This window comes from Vanacampus margaritifer, chromosome 7 (genome assembly GCF_051991255.1).
Source record: "Vanacampus margaritifer isolate UIUO_Vmar chromosome 7, RoL_Vmar_1.0, whole genome shotgun sequence".
NCBI classification, from domain to species: Eukaryota; Metazoa; Chordata; class Actinopteri; order Syngnathiformes; family Syngnathidae; genus Vanacampus; species Vanacampus margaritifer.
In genome coordinates, this window is record NC_135438.1 from 10,836,070 (window position 1) to 10,856,804 (window position 20,735).

The following is a 20,735-nucleotide window of genomic DNA, read 5'->3' on the forward strand; positions in this document are numbered from 1 at the left end:
CTAGGCAATTCACACCCCTAATATATATATATATATATATATATATATATGTATATATATATATATATATATATATATAATGCGTAGGATTCCTCTTTTATTTTTTTATGCAAGTTTTACTGTAGATGAGATTTAAAGATGTTCTGCCAACTTTCAAAGGGAAAACGTTTTTATATTAATTATATATGAATAATCGATATAAACAACATTGTGAATTCTGGTTTGTATAATTTCCTGCTAAAATGACACAGTAATTATTAAAGGCATTGTTATGTATATACAGGTGAAAGTCACTCTGAAATGTGGCCAACAAAATATACATTAATGGTGTGAAGCCAGTCAACAGGTTCGGTGTCTTTTATTTCACTTGAGTTTATTTGTAACAAATGAAACTTGTGTCGACAAAGAACAGAAATCCATACAGACCCGTGTGTTTTTTTCCCATCCTCAGGTTTGCACACACTCCGAGAACCAATGTAAGAAAATAAAAAGCACTTGTTGACCCGGAGCAGAAAAGGAAAAACAGACAAAAACAAAAACTTTACATATACAGACCAGTTCGACGGGACTGATCCAAGCAACACACCATTATTTTCATTTTTATACAATTTATAAACTCCAGTTTTTATCCATCTACATGATACATTGGGGGGGTTAAAATAGAACACTTTTATCGTGAAACTCATTTGTGGTGCAACAAAGCCACAAGGTGATCTATTGCACGTATTTCTGTGCCATAAACGGTGATTTCTGGTGCAATCTTTTGCTATATCACTCTGTATATCTGACTTCATCTTAATCATTTAAGAATTTCAATTAGTCTCTGTGTTCGGTGTTATTTACATATACACAATTGCGTGAGAATTACAGGGTCCATGTTGAGCTAGTTCAAGTAAAACTTTTTTTTATTTTCTTTTTCTTTTTATTTTGGAAGGGGTTGGGGTGTGGGCTAACAGAGATGCGAGGATTTAGTGCATAGTACAAGAGAGAAAGTGCAAGTCTTCCCATTACAGGTGCGACCAACGGGGCATCTCCAAAGTGGTACCATGCATACAAAAACAACACCGGGGGCACCAGAACGGTGTCATTAAGAGATGCAACATGGAAAAGAGGAGGGCAGGGCAAGGAACACTGTTGGCTGTGGGATTTACTCCTGTATACACACAATTTGACAATAAAAATGCCTCTGCTGCTTTGATTTCCTCATATAGTGGCCAGATGGTGTTTATTCACTCACCTGCAGGAGTTTCAAATAATAATATAATCATGTCATTTTTTTTTTCAACGGATAATGAGAGTTAATTAGAATTATGTATTCTACTAACTACTGTATTTAAAAAAAAAATACTGTTAAGTGGTGCCTTGAGATTGAATCTGGCCTATTTTTTTTGCTTTAACACATAAGCGCAAACTTGATACACGAGCGCTACATGATGGCAGTGAACTCAACTGTGCTCACTTCACCGGAAGTCGCAGTTTGGCAAAAAGTGATGATTCATCAAAAAAGAGACTTCAAGTTATTTAAATGCCAATTTGAAGTTTACTATCAAATTAAAGGCAATTCACTTTTTTTACATCCAAATAACTGAGGAATGCCCCCTGCTAGCTTAATGCTAACGCATAACGGCTAATGCCATGCTAATAGTTAGCAATGATAGTTGCGGTTTTAGAACCCTCTAAGCAACAGATATTTGAACACAGACAGTGTAGCCAGATAATATAATACTCATAAGCATATATTGTCTACGAAAGATGAATAACTACATTATTCTTCATAATTATTCTGACTTTATTATACGGCCTCCAGCGGCTAAAACGGGCATACCAGAAAGAGTAGCGCAATAAATTGAATTTTTGAACTTTTTTTTTTTTTATGTTTGTCAAGTTTTTATTATTCTCATTAAGACACACAAATGTGTTTTTTGTGGGGGTGGTTGGAATGGATTAATAGCATTTCTACTCATTTGAATGGGTAAAGATGATTTGAGTTAAGAAGACATCGTGTTAAGAACGTCACAGAAAAAAAGGCACCACACTATATTACGGTATTAGTGGTCTTTATGCCACATGGCATAAATTCAGGAAAAAAAAAAGCAAACAAAGCGCATGGTCACCCTTGTGAGGAAAATACGAGAGGCCACTGTTTGAGGAAATACGCTAATAGAAAGTCTGCCTTTTGCTATCGCTGCAGACATTTTTTTCATTGAAATCCTCATTTAATTCATAGCTCATCCTTTTGAAATAAACATTTGCTTTACTGCAGTTGGGTCTTAGTTGTGCTCATTTGTTCTCCTTCAAAGCGATATGAATGCATTCCTTTTAAAGTGATGACTATGATGAGCCAGCCTACCATAGAAAAACAGAACACACCAGCAATTTTCACATAGTGGAACATAACTAAATTATACACATTCTCTCGCTCTCCCTGTCACACACACACACACACACACACACACACATGCATACAACACAAACATACATAAGTGTGCACACAAAATACACAAGAACCCTTAAACGTAACTTTATCAAAATAGGCGTGTAATATAAGGCACTAGAAATCTAAACTTAAACTATTCATTGGGAGTTGCAATCATTCGTTCGTTTCCCGGGTTACCGTGACAACAACATTGTCTACTTGGGGTGGCGGCGACGTGATACGAGAAATGTTTAACATCCTCGTGTCTGGGACGTGATGCACCATCGTTAATATTTATCTTCATCATCATCATCATCATCATCATGGCATGTGACTGCAGTAAATAAGTGGACATAAAAATATATATAATACATCTACTTATTGCACACGGAATCAGACAGACACACGAGTCAGTGGTGAGCATTCCGGTGAGAACGTCGTCTCGACGCATTTCCACGAGTCTTGTTCTAAAATCTAGGTGACGTTTTAAATAGATTTTCATACCCAACCCCCCCGAAACACTGATTTGTGATCTACACTCTTTTTGTGCTCTCTCCTGATTTACATGCAGAATGGAGAATTGCCATGGGACAGCACACGTAATTAGTGATGCTTTGGATGCTAAATCTAACCCGAACCAAATCCCCCATTGGCTATAATGTAACCTTGAACCTGAAATACTAAACCCAAACCCAAAACCCTACCCTTAAATGTGAACCTTGACCCTAAATTGGATAGAACATAATCCAGAGCCCTAAACACGACCCTAACTGGATGCTCTAATCCTGAAATGTAACCCTTCCCCCGAACCCGAAACCATCAAGCATCTGGCAGGCAAAGACTTCATTGACTTGCTCATGCAAATGAAAGTGATTATAGAAGAGTGAATGGTGGAACTTTTCGGAGAAACTGCAACCCCAGACAACCTTTTGATTGTATTTCTTTGAATAAAAATATTTGCTAACATAAAAAAAATCAACAAGGAACCGAAAGTATAAAAACAAAATGGGTGCCTAACGTTATAAGCCAGCCCACTTTTTTTTTTTTTTTTTATATATATTTTGTTTGTGATGGTGGTGCTTTTTTAAACCTCTCAGATTCCCCTTTGTCTTAAACCGTGACGAATTAAGTTTGACTGGTGCTTTATTTTTTGTGACTATGTGATTGAAACGTCTTCTTCATTTATAGGAAACAAGAGTCTGCCTCCATAAAAACAACAAATAAAGGGTGGAAAACACTTGGAGGTGTCCATTGCGGGGTCTCCTTAATACTGTGTGCTCGGCTCTGTTGGCAATTCTCCGGCGCTCCAAAGTCCCATTTTGAGTCCGTCCACGAGACGTCCATATGATGGATGCCTTGGAGTTTGTCTAAAGATCGAAAAACAAATCAACTGTCCTGTGACGCTCTATCAATCAAGGTTGGTGATGCTACACTGGTGGTGGATGAGGTGAACTGTTCCACACCCGCCCGAACAATGTGAAGCAACTGACTGAAAGGAAACCAAGACAACGTAGATTCTGATCAAGTATCGGAGCGAGTTGCTTCTTCGGACTGACCGATGGGCGTGTTTGGGTCAAAGGGCGGGTGGAGACCCCTTGTCAAGCAGGTTGCTATGGCTCAGTTAGAGGTGTGTCTTTGTGGGTATACGCGGCACTCCTCCCCCCCCCCCCCCTTTTCACTCTGCATGTTGGTGGCGTTCTCTTCACAGACACGTCGCCGCCTCGCGCGTTCAGTGGATGAGGTGGGACGCGCCGTGACGCTTTTATGTTGCATAGTGATCAAAGCTTCCAAGGTACTCCAAACTGGCACGATAGCAAAACTGGTACTGGTCCTGGAAGACGCACAAAAACACTGGTGAGAATTGCAAAAAAAAAAAAAAAAAAGCATGTGGATGAGGGCTGCTGACCTCTGTTTGAACGGTGGCGGGTCTCTGCGTGCGCAGCATCTTGACCGTCTGGAAGATGTCCACCACGCCCTCGTACCGCATCCTCTCCAGGACGATGCTCAGCGTGATGAACACGCCCGTCCGGCCGACTCCAGCACTGGTGGGAGACACGTTGGCACGTTGTCGGATTGTAAATGAACTGCACTTATGTGAAAAATGGGATAGTTCATTGAAACTGTATTGTGTAGCTCACACAATTTGGTCGGATGCATTTTTATGTTATTTAGATTTACCTGTTTTTTTTGGGAGGTGGAAGCTTTCGTTATTTTACAGAAACTGTATAGTATTCCATCATATTCGTGGTTTCCCCCAGACTGGGTCCCGGGAAAATATATGCCAGCCCGCTAGGCCTTTAAAGCACTGGGGGAACCCCCTTTTTTTTTTTTTTTCCAGGAGAGCTCAGTATTGTTCATTCGATTTGACATCATCATTGCTCTCCTTTTTTAAAAAAAAAAATATAAAAATAAATAAATAAATAAATAAATAAATAAATAAAATAAAATAAACCCTGATATTAGTATACATTTGCTTTATTTAAGAAATTTTATATTTTCTTTGTTTTAAGACTCCATTGGAATTTCAACATGATAAACATATATATATATATATATATATTTTTTTTGTTGTTGTTTGTTACAATTAGAAATTTTTTTATCATTTATATGAAATGTATGAATACAACGTCAAAAGCTGATTAAAAAATACATTTTGATTTTGACGTACTGTATGTATAAATATTGTAGTAGACAATTGCTAGCTAAAAAAAAATAATTCGGATGACTTTGTAATATTGTCTCAAATGTATCAACATGATGCTGCAAGTTATAAAATAAAATTAAGAGGATATGAATGAGCACATTTTCCATTCACATCAAGGTTGTTATAGTGCGAAAAAGTAACAAAGTAACATTTTTGCTAAGGAATTAAAAACTCAAATGCGTTTTGTTCATCTTTGTCAATTAATATCATAAATGAGCTTTCACATGGTTAATTAAAAAACAAAACAAAACAAAACAAAACAGTATTTTTGTACATCCATAGCCACAGAAGAAGGAAGGCTAATTGTTTGAGAATTGTTGTTTACGTTATTACACAAACCTTTTTTTTTTATTCTGCACATGAAAAATAGTCCATACATTAAAAAACTAAAACTAATACTAAAAAAAAAAAAAAAAAAAATACCAGTAAACTAAAATGAAGCATTTACCAGAAAATATAACTAATAAAAACAAACAAACTGGCTCTAACAACTAATTAAAACGAACTGAAATTAAAATAAACAAAAGTCAATGCGAATAATATCATGAAAAATCTGAAACAATTACAACCCTTGTAATCCCCCCAAATGAATTCTAAAATGAATTTCCTGTCAATATACTTGCAAGAATACCAACCTGACACTTTCTTTTGTTTACCTGCAGTGTACAGTAATTGGTCCATCCTGGCCAAACTGTTCTTTCGTTTTATGCACTTGGCCAATGAAATCAATGAATCCCTCCCCTGACTTTGGCACTCCTTGTTCCGGCCAATCGGTGAACTGGAATTGACGAACCGTCCGCGATTGTCCGTCCTGGAGGAAAGAACGCGGCATGGCTTATTCCACGCGGACTTTGGAACGCTTCATCACGCACGTGCGCTTCACATTGCATGACTTACTCTGGCGTCTGTGACTTTGAATTCTCGGAGGATGTATTGAGGCATGTTGTACTCGGCCATGGGATCCACCACAAAGTACTGGTACCGAGCTGAGCGCTCTGCGGGCCAATACTGGTGACATTTCTCCTGTGTGGACACAACACAAAATGTCACTTTGGAGGGATCTACTTTTGTCTTGCTGTGTACTTTTTGTCAATATTTCTCACACTGCTACCGTTTACTACTCAGTTCCATTTTCAACCGTATTCAACTTCTTGATTACAAATCAAATAGTTGCGCCCACTGTTTACTCAATATTGCAAACAAAATGTATTGTAGGAGTCGTGTCCTCACAATGCACATCATTTCCTCTCATTATTGAGTCAAAAGAAAAACGTGGAGCCGATGAAATCAAATCAAGTGGATGTCTCTTGTTTAAAACAGACAACAATGAGGCAATTAAAGATCTATTTTTTTGAACATTATCTGATACGTATTCCTTTGTGAGTCCATCTTTACCCAATTAAACAAACAAATAACAGCTGATGTCTCGCATGTCAAATGACAAAATACCACAAGCCTCAACTAATATGAGCGTATTGGATTGTTCATTTTTCAAAACTGTACAGATTTCAAAATCAATAGCAGCGCTTGGATCAACATATTACAGTTTGAGGAAAATTGGCAGAAAGGAAAACAATGAGACAACAACAAGTTTAGAATAGACAACTGTTGAGGGCAAACTTTTGTGCTCAAGGACCACATTTGAATTTGAAAACGGGGCCAGTTCATTCGTAAAAAAGAGGGAAAAAGTTCAAAACGGGCAGCTTTGTTGAAACATAACCGTTGCATCTGAAAAGGGGCGAGATATTTTCATTTTGATTTAGATTAGTCAAAAATTTGTGAAAATAACAGATCAACGTGAGGACTGACCAAAAGTATGAAAATGGCCGCATTTGAACATACTGTAGAAGCTTTCCACCCGACAGGGACGGAAAGCAAAATATTTGATTTTTATAATAAAATCATAATCCATTCTCTGTTTTAAATGGTATTATTATTATTATTATTATTATTATTATTTATTATATATTTTTTTTTCCCGAGAGAGCTCAGTATTGTTCATTCTGTAATTTTACCGATTTGACATGTCATCATCATTGCTCTTTTTTTCCCACCTTTTTTAAAAAATAATAATTTGTATGTGGGTGAGTATGTGCATGTGCGTGTGTATGTGTGTGTGTGCATGTGTGCGTGCGCGTGAGCGTGTACTCATTAGTTCACCTAAAACCTTCATAAAAATCCCATATTGGTCACCAAAACCGAATATTTCAGAATCCAGCTAGAGTCGTGAGGTTGTCAGGAGACCCGAGGAAGGATCAAAGAAAAGAAAGGAAAGTGAAATCCAGCACCGACCAGACATCACCTACTACCCACCGGGTTACCAACCAGAGTCTTTCACCAACCTTACACCCCCCACCCCGGCCCCACCCCCAGCAACCGCCTTATTATTTATGAATTAAGTTTGCAAATTATTATACAATACAAATTTTTTTTTTAATATGTAATAAATAATCAAATCGCCTTTTTTTCATGGCAGCATCCTTACCCGTCCCATCTCCCTCAATTTGGTGAGCATGACAACAATGGTGGAGTTGTGTTCCCACAGCATCCTCCAGTAGTCCTCCGTGGTCTCCGCCAACGGGCCTTGCGTCGCAATGTAGGCCTTCTGTTGCCTATAATCACACTTGGCGTTACAAACAAGGACACCGCTTGGGCAGCCGACAACAAGTCGCGACTGACCTGTATCCATCGATGAAGCTGGCGTTGATGTAGTCGGAGCCCTCCACTCCTCTGATTGGCTGCAGGGGCACGCGCGTGGTCTCGTAGGGCATGATGTTGACCAGCCTGTTCTTGAACTTGTTGCACGGCAGGTTGGCACTGACGAAGCGCGACGTGTGGGCCTTGGCACTGGCCAGACGCTGGCGCACAAAAGATGACAAGGCGCAGATGACGGGTGGGTAAGAGCACACTTAACAGTGTCAGCAAATTCACTTCAAGTCACCGTCTCCCGAAAATCATTTGTTCTAATACGGTCTCTCAATTGTACACATTGTACTGTATTGAGTTACACTGCTTCAGTGTTACTTTTCTGTTACAATCACCAAAACTGCAATCATATGCCTTTGCACTTATAAAATGTATTCTATGTTAATTATAAACACATATGTACATTTTTAAACATGCCAGGTTTTATTATCATGTGTCTCTGCAATGCTAACATTTTTGTGTGTTTATTTACAGTCTCACAAAAGTGAGATATTTAATTATATCTTTTTATGCGACAAAACTGAAGAAATGTACTTCTGCGTAACGGTAATTCTTAACTGTTTATATGTTGACTTTTCAGTTCTGTATACTGTATATTGTAGCTACTGTATGTATTCTTGTACAGTTTGACATTCACATTTGCAAATGTAGGATTTATTATTAACATACCGTTGTCCTATACACACTCACTCTGCTTAGCATCATCGCCTGGTACTAAAAATATGTAAATCATGTTTCTTGCTAGCTGCTAATGTCCACTTTGCTACTGCAAAACTGGAATGCACCCATTGTGGCACTAAAAAAGACCCAATTCGATACAAAAATGCCAAAACAAAGAACACATTAAAAAAAAAGTATAATTCAAATCCAAAAATCTAATTATACTTAAAAAATTGCTACATTTCCCTCAAAATAAAAGGCCAACAGCAAAATGCAAAAATAGAACAAATAAAAAAAGTATAATTCTAAATTTGCTACATTTTTCACAAAATAAAATAACTACAGCAAAATAAAAAACTCTAATTATACATAAAAATGTGTTACATTTTCCACAAAATAAAATGGCGACAGCAAAATGCAAAAAAGAACAAATTAAAAAAAGTATAATTCTAAATTTGCTATATTTTTCACAAAATAAAATAACTACAGCAAAATAAAAAACTCTAATTATACATAAAAATTTGTTACATTTTCCACAAAATAAAATGCCAAAAGCAAAATGCAAAAAAGAACAAATAAAAAAGTATAATTCTAATTTTTGCTATATTTTTCACAAAATAAAAAAAACTACAGCACAAAACAACAACAAAAAACTCTAATTATACTTCTAAATTTACTACATTACAAATAATTAAAAAAAATAACATTGAACTATGAACTACTAATACTTTACATGTAAACACCAATCAGTGGCACTTCTATATTGACTGACGGCTGTTTGGTTCAACGACTGAAAAGTCAACCAATAAGAATACAGACATGTAGGAAGGTGATCTTAAACAGAAACCAGTCACACTTAAACACTGAGTGGTATAAAATAAAAAAAACAAAAAAAAGTGGAACACAACAAATTGTCACCCCAAGGTTAAAATGCAATTCAACTCGGGGTACTGATATAGCTGCAAGGAAAATATTACAGTAATGTTATTAGCAAAAGTGTGACTACAGCGTAGCAACAAAAAGCGATCATTACTCCCAGTGCACGACAAGAACGGAGGCAAAAGAACGGAAGACAGAAAAGCAGCCCAGACAGAGCTTCACCGAAATGTCTTTTCATGCAAGTTTTCTGGCGCAGTGCACAAGTGAAATGAGAAAAATCCTATTTACTGGCCTGCCTCGGGGTACACAGTCAGACAAGTGAATAAACAAGAGAATATTATGGGATGGGGGCATTGAAAGGGAATGGTGCATAATAAAGACAAATGAGAGAAACAGCGAGAGACTCCAAAGTTGGGGGCAGGAAACCACAAGGCCCCATCTTGTCTCACTGTACATGTGTGACCCTCAACTGATCCCGTAGCCCCGGAACACGCGCGCGCACACACACAATCGTACTTTCTCATACTTGACCAATGCACGACGTCTCAAAAACGAGAGAGACCAGGCGGAGGGAAACCACAGACTCCGAGGGGAATGAAACAATACCCCTCGCTTGGTAACAATAGGGTCCCGCAAAGTAAGCTTCCAATATTGGTGGCTACGGGAATGCTGTGGGAGAAACAGACAAACTTTATTTTCCTTAAGACACAACAAAGCGGGAAAATCCCCACGAAAAAACCCACTAGTTTAGATGCCGTTTCTTTTGATACTTCTGAAGTCTGGTTTTGATCATCAACAATCAAGACGGTCTTATCAAGACAATCCAGGACAAACAGACCATTGTGTCTTTAAAACATGTCATTATTTTGAGCAGGTCCGGATAAAATCATGCCCGGTTGGCAGCCAGAAGGAAAAATAATCTTCATGTGAAGTGGGGCTTCTTAAGACTTCAGTGGAACCCCAGTAAAGTTGAAACGTTGAGGGGTTTGGAGAGAACTTTTGGAAAAAAAGTACATCTCTGAAGTCACACAAAACATCACGCGTGGAATTTTGGGAATAACACCCTATTATTTTGCTAAAAATCCAAAATTGCTGGGATGTATTAAAAACGACAAACTAGGGGTTGTGAAAAAGTTGTGCTTTAATTCCAATATGTTAATTACTCTAAAAAATAATATTTCACTGCTCACCAAGAATCATGACGGCCTCGCGAACGGATTTTTGCGTCTGGTCGACAAATGTGTCTTATCCAGACGGCAAGAAGTATTTTTCATCACATTGCCATTTTTACAACGCTGGGATGTCCTTGGAGACACTTGCCGCCTACATGCGAGGGACTTTTGTCTCACAACATAAAGTGGCAACAGCTCAGAGGTACAACTAGCGAGCGAGCTAGCAAGGTGCGACATGAGCGTAGAAAAAAAAGTTTTGAGTATGGATAGCATCAAATGGGGAAGTCCATGAGTAAAAAAAAAAAGGTAAATTAACTTTTGAAGGCCGATTGGGGGTGGGCGGCTATAGGGTGACCATATTTTAATTTCCAAAAAAGAGGACACTTGGTCCGGCCTTGAGATACATAAATGTTGCTCAAAGTTTACTCAAAGATGTCATTATAACTATTTGAACATATGCCTTTTCTGTATGGGTAGAAAATCAAACAAAAAACAGGACTCTCATTTGAAATCTTACTTAATAAGTGAAAAAAAAAATGTTGTAAGGCAAGCGCAACCATTTTTGCTCCTGCAATTGACCTTTGTTGTCTTTTTAAATGGGGCAAGCCGGTATTGAACCCTTACCCTCTGGTTTGGCAAAGCATTACCAGGGGTCCATTTCACCAAGCAGGTTTAGTGATAACCCTGAGTCAATAAACCCTGAAATAAGGGAAACTGCGTTTTCCTTTTCAGAAAGGGAGGTAACTGAAACCAGAGAAAAAAAGTTATCTGTAGCCTGTTTCATAAAAATAGCTGATTTAAGCTCTTAGTAGAGTCCATGAACCGAACCTAGTCGGTAGCAGGTTTATCACAATGAACCTTGAGTTTTTCTCTGTACCCGCCTCCTTTCGGCCACACACGACATTTCATTTCCTCATTGATTCAGTCAGCTGCGGTGAGTTTTTGCGTAAATACGCCATTAGCTCATCAGCAAGCTTTGCAGAAGCCCGATAACGATCCTGATCATGAATCAGGTGTGCTAGTGGAGAGAAACATGGAAAACAGGCTGGATGGTGGCTCTCGAGGACCAAACTTGGCCACCCCTGGTCTAAAGCGTAAAGTCCATTAAATATCGGCATTTCCGGACAGTTATCTTTTTCACATCACAGTCCATCATCTACTGTACATACACAACTTAATCCATCCTTACATTTGCAACATTACCAGCCGTATATGTGCTCACATCCCAGCATATAATGAGTGTTTCGTTTTTTCCATTTCATCTTAACTCATTCACTCACAACAACGTATAAAAAAATTATAAAAAAAAAATATTTTAAATCTTGCCATGGTCCCTAAAACATATTTAAATTTTTATTATTTTACCTAAATGCTGACCTATTTTGTATTAAAATTTTAAAAAATAAAATAAATAAAATGATAATAATAATAATAATAATTAAAAAAAATATATAAATATATATATATATATATATATACAATAAAAACTTGCACACAAAAAAACTGCCTTTCTTTTTTCCCTACGCCCATTTGTCGCTGACAGGATGTAAAAAAAAGTGAACATTTTGCCCGACAAAAGACATTTGGTCACGCTACATAATATGCAGGGTGCGTGTTATATTCGAGAAATTATTGTACTTGAGTAAAGGATTATTGTGTGTTTTCATGACCACAAAAATACAAAATTCAACAAAAGTGTCTAAGTTACGGAAAATAATCAGACTTGCATTCAAAGCACAGTAAGAAACCAGTGTCACCATTTATTTATCATTAGCAGTCTTTTTCATCGAAAAAAAACTTCCAATTTTATTTTATGATTACACCAGTTGAATTCGTCAAATCTAGCTCCGTCACATCAGCGGCGTACTTGCTGGAACGGATTTGCGTTCTTCGAGATTCACGCGGTTGATGTCAGATTTACAACTTTAGCGATGGAAAGTGCATTTCCATGTGTTGGTCCGCGGTGCCCAGTAACACCGAGATGGAATGCGATGAATGAAGCCACCCGGCCGCGTGTTTTCCATCAATGCAAGACTGGAAAGACAGCTGGCAGGGCGCAGGGTTCATTGTCATTCTTTGGAGACGGCCGCTGCCAGGACGGGAATTCTGAGGCGTCAGCAGAGGAACGCTCTCACTGAAACAGGCTTTTGTTTGACTCTATGAAGATGTGACCTTTTACCGAAAAACTCAACTTCTGGAACAACATTACCTGCTTGCTTTCTAAAACAGTCTGTAAAATGGTCTTTTCCTTTGAATCAGAAGGTGAAATCCCATAATCCTTTTCAATTTCAACCATGCGTCTGGACTATATGAAGACTCTCGGAGGGGATGCAGTTGGAACTAAAAGAGCCCGTAACTGCCTCGGGAAAGATGCTGTCAGAGACGGTCAAGGTCAGAAAAATCCACGCTCAGGCATGCAGTTTGGTTTTCCAATAAAAAGCCACAATATGAAAAGTGGATGACGATCAATTCCAAGGACAAACGGCTCTTTTCTCTCATTAAAGTCATCTGACGTCCTTCATAATTTACTTCATGTTGCAATTTCTCAATTAGGCTCGGATGTAAAGTTCATGGATCATTAACCTGCTGTCTGTGTGTGCCTTGAAAAAAAAAAATGTTTAAGAGCTTCAAGAGTTATGATCTATTAAAAGTAAGTTCAAATTTCAAATCATGGGATGTGCTAGCAGAGAAGTAGCTGCGTTGTATAATGGGGCATCAATTTTACAAATGTGCTCATTTATTCCGAATTGATAAGAACAGGCTAGTGTTAATTTACATGACATTTTTAAATTTAGTCTCAGTTTTAGTCCGGTTTCTATCACGCATGTAAAAAAAAAAAAATCATTGTTAGTCAACCTCATCCCGTTTTTATTTAGTCGACTATAAATCTAGCATTTTAGTCTTTATTTAGTCCAAGAAAACATAATTTTATTTGTCTAGTTTTAGTCAACAAATTAACACGTCAATGTTTTAGTCTAGTTTTAGTCAGGATCACTTTACCCCTGTAATATATATATATATATATATATATATAAAACTATTTCACATAAGATTTTGTCTCATATTTTTGATGAGAAACAATTTATCACACAATTACTTTGTATCAACAAGTGGCTACTATGGCGCCATGCTACAAGCTAGTAAATTAACAAGCATTAGTCAGATTGACTTTATTGCGGGAACGCTATAGCCGTTGGATTAATGTGGCGCTATAAGTATAACTATAATATACTATAATATATATATATTTTTTTAACCTTTCACCATGAATCCACCTCCTGTCTGTCCCATGTGTTTGTGCATCTTGCACTCACAGGCTGCATATTTGTGTCACTAGGTGTCACGTGACAGTGTCACAGTGACAGATTAGCAGAGACAGGATTTTACCAAATCTTTTTTTTTTCGTCTCATGAACTAAAATGCCCATAGATTTTAGTCCGTTTTTTATTAAGTGAAGTACATTTTCGTCTCGTCTTCATTAGTCGATGAAGATGCGGACGGATTTAGTCCCAGTTATTGTTTATTAACACACGTGCTCCCAAAAACGTATATATATGTTCTATTTTAAATATTACCATGCTCCCAAAGACGTATTTAGACGTTTTTTTTTTTTTTTTTTTAAATGCTAGATCATACAGAAGGCTTTGATGCAGCCTCATAACTGAAGATAATGCTTGAAACAATGGTAGTTATTACAAGAACGGCCAGCAGGTGGCAACAGCATATAAGAGATCAACCAGAGCCATGTTGCAAAAAGCTGTTTCCCCCAGTGTTTGAAAATTAGATCTATTCTAATGCTATTTGCTGCAAAACGGAAACATATAGAAATATACTTTTTTTTCCTGATGAAAGAAGAGACTCTAATCTTTCTTTTGGGAGGTTCCATGTTTTTATAGCAATAGAAGACAATATTCTGTGGGCCTTGCAAAAATCAGTCAAATCCAGTAAAACAAGTTGGGAGTGAAAGGGGTTGCTTCAGTGAAAATGGCTGCGAGTAAATTAGTAGTCTAGTCTAGTCTTCGTCTGGTGAAAAATGTGTGTTGACGAACATATTTGTGTTCAGTCTTGGTAAAGGAAATGAACGCTAGCTCAGGCCCTTGGTAGTGTCATGGTTCACATACCTGACTTCTTCCAGCAAGTCGCAGTACAGGAAACGGACGGATCTATTGTAACTTCCTGTGTGCAAAGACGATCGTCGGTAATTGCTCACCTTGAACTCCAGCTCCATGCCGGTGACATTGTCGCCAGGTTCAATCTGCGTCAGCCTCTGGATGTATGAATACAGGTTCCTGGCGGGGACCTCCGTGTTCCCGCAGGTCACGGCCTCCAGCAGCGCGTCGTAGATGAAGATGTACTGGTCCTCCGTCTGGACCATGTAGTTCCTCTGGGAGCGCATTAGCGTGACGTGGCCGTAGATGTCCACCGTCTTCTCGTGCTTGATCCGTTCCGCCATGGCGTCGATCACGATGAAGCAACCCGTGCGGCCCACTCCGGCACTGAATGGGGAAACGGGGAAATCAATTTCATGATTTCTTCGGATTTGCAAAGATGTCATGTCAAGTCAAGTTGACTTTGGTCACCAATTTTGACTTTGTATTCATGAGACTTGACTTAACTAATACTTTGGACTTACAATACATGACTAGACTAGGTAGTGTGCCATTTATTTTGTTTTTGAAAGAAAATATAATTTTTGTGTCGTTTGCACAAATCTAGCCACCAGTAGGCCATTTTACTGAGTGCAGATGCCATTTTATTAAATTAGGATGATTACTTCTGGTGCCATCTTCTCTTTTTCATGTAAACTGGTAAGTCTTCTTTTTACATGCCAGTCTTGCATACTTTTTATTTGCACACATTTTCCCGTCCTGAGACATGAATCATTGAAGATTGAGGCTGGCTGTAAATCATGGAGCGTGGAGACATGACACTGAAATCCATTTGAAAATATATCAGACTTTGAATATGAAAATACGGTACCTTATGTATCGAATGTGTATTCACCAGTGGCAGGTGTGCATCGTCACACTATCCAACACACTACATTTTGAAGCCAGGAGAGCATGTTTTTTATTTATTTATTCAGTATTAAATAAATTCTGAAATAAAAGTAATCAGAATACCGTTTGGAGGTCCATCAATAAAATGTGCCTATCATTGTATAGACCAGTAGAGCCCAACCTTACTTGGACCACAGACTAGGGAATTGCAGTAGGACTGGGTATCAATTCTAATTTCCTTAATCGATCCGATTTCGATTCACAAGGGCTCAGTTCGATCTGATTTGGATTTTTTTCCGATTTGATTCAATTTGCTTCAATTCAGTCTGATATTGATTCATTTTGGAACATCAATTCTTCTTAAATATCAAGTACATGATAAAAACATTAAATTCCAAATAAAATTTTGCGCAGGCAGTAACCGGTTAAATTATTTAGTTTATTAATGAAAGTAACACGTGTTAATTTAGTGCTACACAAACATTGACATCAGCAAGGACGGATGTCAAGATTTTCAGATGAAAATATTTTTATAATTCTAATTCAATAATTGTTAATATAAATTAGAATATTCTGAAGTGCAATAGGTCAGTTTTTTTCATAAATGTGAGAAAAATACTTATTTTTTTTATTTTCAAAAGTAAGATACAAAAAAAATTGGCCTTTAAAATTCTACTTTCTTAAGAATTTATGGGAAAAAGAGTTATTAATATAATAAATTAATGGTTTTATGAAGCGATATCAGGCGCGAAAAGGACAATCGATTCGATATCGATTATTCAAATTTTTAGAATGAAGTCACACATTTTGACGATTGTAATAGATGCAAATGGTAAAGTACATAACTCACCATTTCACCAATACAATGACTGTTGTTGATGTAACAGAACAAACTCCAAGCTGCCAGTCGAATTTTTGAAGCAGAAAGCTCCAGAGGTGAAACACAAGTCCGATAATATTTTGTATATTAAAAAAAAAATATATATATATTTTTTTATTTTTATTTTTTATTTTTTATTTTTTTGCCATAAATATGATGATGCTACAGAAATTTCTTCTCTTGGGAAAACTTTAATTTTTCCTAAAATTAAGATTATCCTGACTCATACTATTCCTAATTGTATACTGTACTTGCCTGAATATTAATTAGCTCTGTTCAAAATATGGACTTTTTGCACTGGGTTAAAGGGACCTGAAATAACTTATCTTGCGAAATAGCACCACTGTACTGCAGTGCGCAAGTTCTTAGATAAAGTGTCAAAACATGCAAACTAGCAACATTTGTGCAGAAAAATTGACATCGGCGATGAGTCAGCACGAGCATTATGAATACTGTACATACTCTCCGATCTCCACACAGTCCAAATATGAACTACTCAAAATTCCTACTCATTTCTGCTGCGCTGGTAGCAAATTGGCAAAACCTCCTTAGCAAGCAGGTTCCCTAAGTGAATAAAAAAAAACTATTTTAAATGGCAGAATGAATATTGGGGGTGTGAGATTGACTGCGGCGGAATGAGATTTTGCCCCATTGTTTGACTCCCAGGCTGCTTGATACGCTAAGGCACATTATGACGGAGGCTGGGGCGAGATAATTAAATTTGCCTTCTAATCCTGTTAGATACTCCATCTGACTGCGAGCAAAGATTAGGACGAGCTTCTCAACCTTTTCAGCACCCCCTCCTCGCCTTGACCGACCTCCCTCTAAGTACCTTTCACACACTCAGCCATCAGCCTGCACCTTTCCTCTTCTTTAATTCACCACTTCCACTCGCCGTGTCCACAGTTTGACCTCGCCTATTTCCCATCGCTGCTCTCCTTCTGCTCATAGCTCATCATTTAAGTCCCAGTCCCTGGCTAACTCTTCCTCTCAATCATTGTCTCAATCCCCCTTTTTTGCCTTCTGCATCTCACCGCACTAATTCTTCCTCTCGGGAGCCTCTGGCCCATATTCCCTCAACAACCTTCTATCGCCTTCCCATCCTGGTTACTGCAAATAACAGCCTCTTTTTCAGCTCTCGGTAATGACAAGTCTTCCAAAACTTCTCCCTGCTCCTGATCTGACAGCATTTGAATATAAACTTATGAACCCGTACCAGCTCCGGTGGACGCTGCTTATGCAAAATAAGGTCAGCATACAGGCAGCTGCGAGGAGGAGGTTACGGAGGGAGGAGCGCAAAGGTTTTACGTAACAGCAGGTCCAATTGTGGTTTGGTTCAGGATCCATTAGTGCTCACAGTTGGATTGGGATGGATTTATAAAATGAGGTTGTGGAGTGAAGAACCGCCACCACTACGGTTAATTATACACTCTGACTGCCAATTTAATGAGCCTCCTTTGTGTACCGTTTACAGACAAATACCACCCCCCCACCCCCTTTTTTTTTTTTTTTTTTTACTAGCGTCTCCTTGGATGCTGTGAAATCAGAAGTATAAACTGTTACGGTTCAAGATGTCTCGTGGCTGTTCTCACACATTTCCAGCCCGGATTGACAAACCATTCCGGGTTAGTGAGTGTCACGTTACTCACCTGCAGTGGACGATCAGGGGCCCCGCATCTGCAGGGTTGCAGGCCTTGACCCTTCGCAGGAAGGCCAGGAACGGAGTCGGGTGCTCGGGTACCCCGTGGTCTGGCCAGGCTGTGAACTGGAAGTGACGAACCTCACGCTTCTCGTTGGAGCCACTCTGGAAACCGAAGAAGTGTTTTATGAATTAGTGTTGGGTGATTTGTAAAAACATGTTTCAGGCGATTTAGTGTAAATGTGAGGTACAACTCCAATATTAGAGCTGTATTAAAAATCTTTATAGCTGAGGATGACTAGTTTTGACTGCCAATGACAACGCGCCCCAGCAATGTGACCCTATTGGGGTTCTCCGGCGTTGGATAAATGAGGAGGCATGAAATCAAAAGAGATGTTTCTAATATTAATGATTAAGTTTGTACGATATCACATTATGGTGCACATAAAGGGCCCTATTTTCACACTCAACACAACATGCAGACTAACTGTGAAGTTTTTTTTCTTTTGACCTTGTCAGAGGTGCGAGCAGTTAGAAATGGGCGTTTGCGCCGTTGTGGGACTAAAAACAGCCGACTTGATTCCCGGCTAATCGAAACAGTTATATTAATTCATTTTGGAGATTGTGGTAAATTTATACTTTAGACTATTAATAAAGGCAATTATAACCTTCTTTTTTTTGGTGTGTGTGTGTGTGTGGGGGGGGGGGGTGCTATCACTTAAAAACTATTTTACTGCCACACGTTATCCAAAAAACAACCCTGACAGACCCAGTCGATTTTGAGCATTTTAACTCATCTTTCAAGGCAAACAGAATATTGTGTGCCGTGACTTCATAAACATTCTTTCATTAGAAAAAAAAAGCACGTTTCTACCTTATTGCGTTCTTTAGCAATCATCATTTGAAAATAGGTAATTTGAGTGACATTAAGCGAAAATTGAAAAGATAAGGAGAAAACAAGCTTTTTGTGAAAAGATACATTTTCTGCACGACAGTGACTTTGACATTAATATTTTTGTTTTGTGACGCTCTGTGAAGTAGATTTAATGTGACAAAGGCTTTGATCATTAATGTCATCCTTGAAAACGTTCTATTTCATCAGATTCGTCATGTTTCATTATAATGTCCATATTGTCCATACTACAGGGAGCCCATTGAAAAGAGATACAATGGTGCCATCTGCTGGCCATAGTTAGTGGGTGTTTGTGACTTCACAAGCCTATTCACTAGGCAGCGCAACAAGTTCCACTGCCCCGGGGGAAAAAAAAATGTAGTAAACGTCAATTACCGTTTTTGGCTGCATTCATTTGGATTTTAGTATACGTCATTAAACGTTTTTGGCGGTAAAAGTTTTTTTTTTTTGTGGCTATTTATGGTAGGGCTTTCTCGCATGGGTTTACTGTACCCACATAGAACTACACAGTAAATGTTGTAGGGTAAATTTTACTCTAGAAAGTCTATATTGGGTTCCACTCACAACAGATTTTTTTGTGCACTTTTATTTTTTGTGCACTTTACTGTGTTGATCATCACGATAATTAAAAAAACTGAAAAAGCCACAGTTGCCACATTCTGTGACAGAATAAGAAGGAAAAATGGCTCAGGTTGGATGAGCATCACATGTAGCTACTGTCACATGGCAGCAAGTGCGCATCAATACACAAGCAGCATAAATATTTGAAGGGATCAATACGCGCTGGTAAACCGCGTGGCGGTTGACTGCACATGTCACAATTACCTTGTAAAGCGCAAACGTCCGGACAGAGTATGTGGCCAGCTCCACTGTGTCCAGCAGAGTGACCTGGATGAGGCCGTACGTCTCTGTGCCTCGGGTTGGCCAGTACTGGTCGCATTTCACCTAAAAATCAAGACAGAGAATGTTGTGAGACATCAAGTGCTTGTTTTGTGGGAAAGAAGTGCATGAGCACAGTGTGTAAAAAAAGAAAAAAGAAAAAAAAAGAAAAGGGTTGGGGGATTAAAACAGATCAGTGAGACTTTGCAAAATTCAAACAGAAGTGTTGGAATAAAACTAAGTGGCAACCCGATGTGTGAAAGAGGTTTTAGTGCTTGTGAGAAGTGATATCTTTTTACAATGTGTGTGATCCTGCGCAAGTAGTGTCTGATACCCTAAAACTGTGCACCGGGAAGCTCCTGGCAAACGTTCACAGGGATCCACCACAGAGCTGGAAAAGTTGAGTGAGTATCACTTGACTCGACGCGGCCCTAACGCTCCAACCTCACAAATCCCCGAAAGACGACGTGGCACGCCTCGCCACCCAAAAACACCTTGAAATCCCCCCTCGCATCACACCACCGTACTTGTAGTTCTCCAGCTCAGCCTCAGAGACCACAAGAGAGCAAAAGCATCCCAGTGGAGCGGGAGGGGCGTACCGGAGCCTTGGCAGAATCAGGCCAAAGCAAACGCTGCTCACTGATCCCTTCGGTCCTCACATCAAAGACGGAACGCAGCTCGGCTCAGCTCGCTCTGCATTCCGCTGCTCCAGACTGAGGATTAAGCATTTTGGCCTGGGACATTCGGGCTGTAATTACAGCTTTTCCACCGTGTTCCCACCAGACCTTCAGACACTATCAGGACAAGAATGGTCTACCATAGTGGGGGGGGTGGTTGAAAACCGCACTCAACGTATATGCAGACAGCACACACGTGTTAATTCACTG

At 38.7% G+C, this 20,735-nt stretch overlaps 1 protein-coding gene across 21 annotated transcripts in view; it reads right to left on the reverse strand.

Annotated features, from left to right (window-relative positions):
* Positions 1–341: 341 nt before the first annotated feature.
* The window catches only part of LOC144055777 (receptor-type tyrosine-protein phosphatase delta-like), a 209,188-nt gene continuing 188,794 nt past the window's right edge, over positions 342–20,735 (reverse strand). For all 21 annotated transcript variants that reach the window (XM_077572073.1, XM_077572070.1, XM_077572069.1 and 18 more), the window contains 9 exons: positions 19,795–19,914; positions 18,067–18,221; positions 14,748–15,033; positions 7,800–7,978; positions 7,606–7,732; positions 6,018–6,143; positions 5,777–5,931; positions 4,323–4,458; positions 342–4,247 (listed from right to left, as the gene is read on the reverse strand). In XM_077572073.1, coding sequence (XP_077428199.1) covers positions 4,179–4,247; positions 4,323–4,458; positions 5,777–5,931; positions 6,018–6,143; positions 7,606–7,732; positions 7,800–7,978; positions 14,748–15,033; positions 18,067–18,221; positions 19,795–19,914 — 1,353 coding nt within the window. In that variant the 3' untranslated portion in view covers positions 342–4,178. The remainder of the gene's footprint in view (positions 4,248–4,322; positions 4,459–5,776; positions 5,932–6,017; positions 6,144–7,605; positions 7,733–7,799; positions 7,979–14,747; positions 15,034–18,066; positions 18,222–19,794; positions 19,915–20,735) is intronic.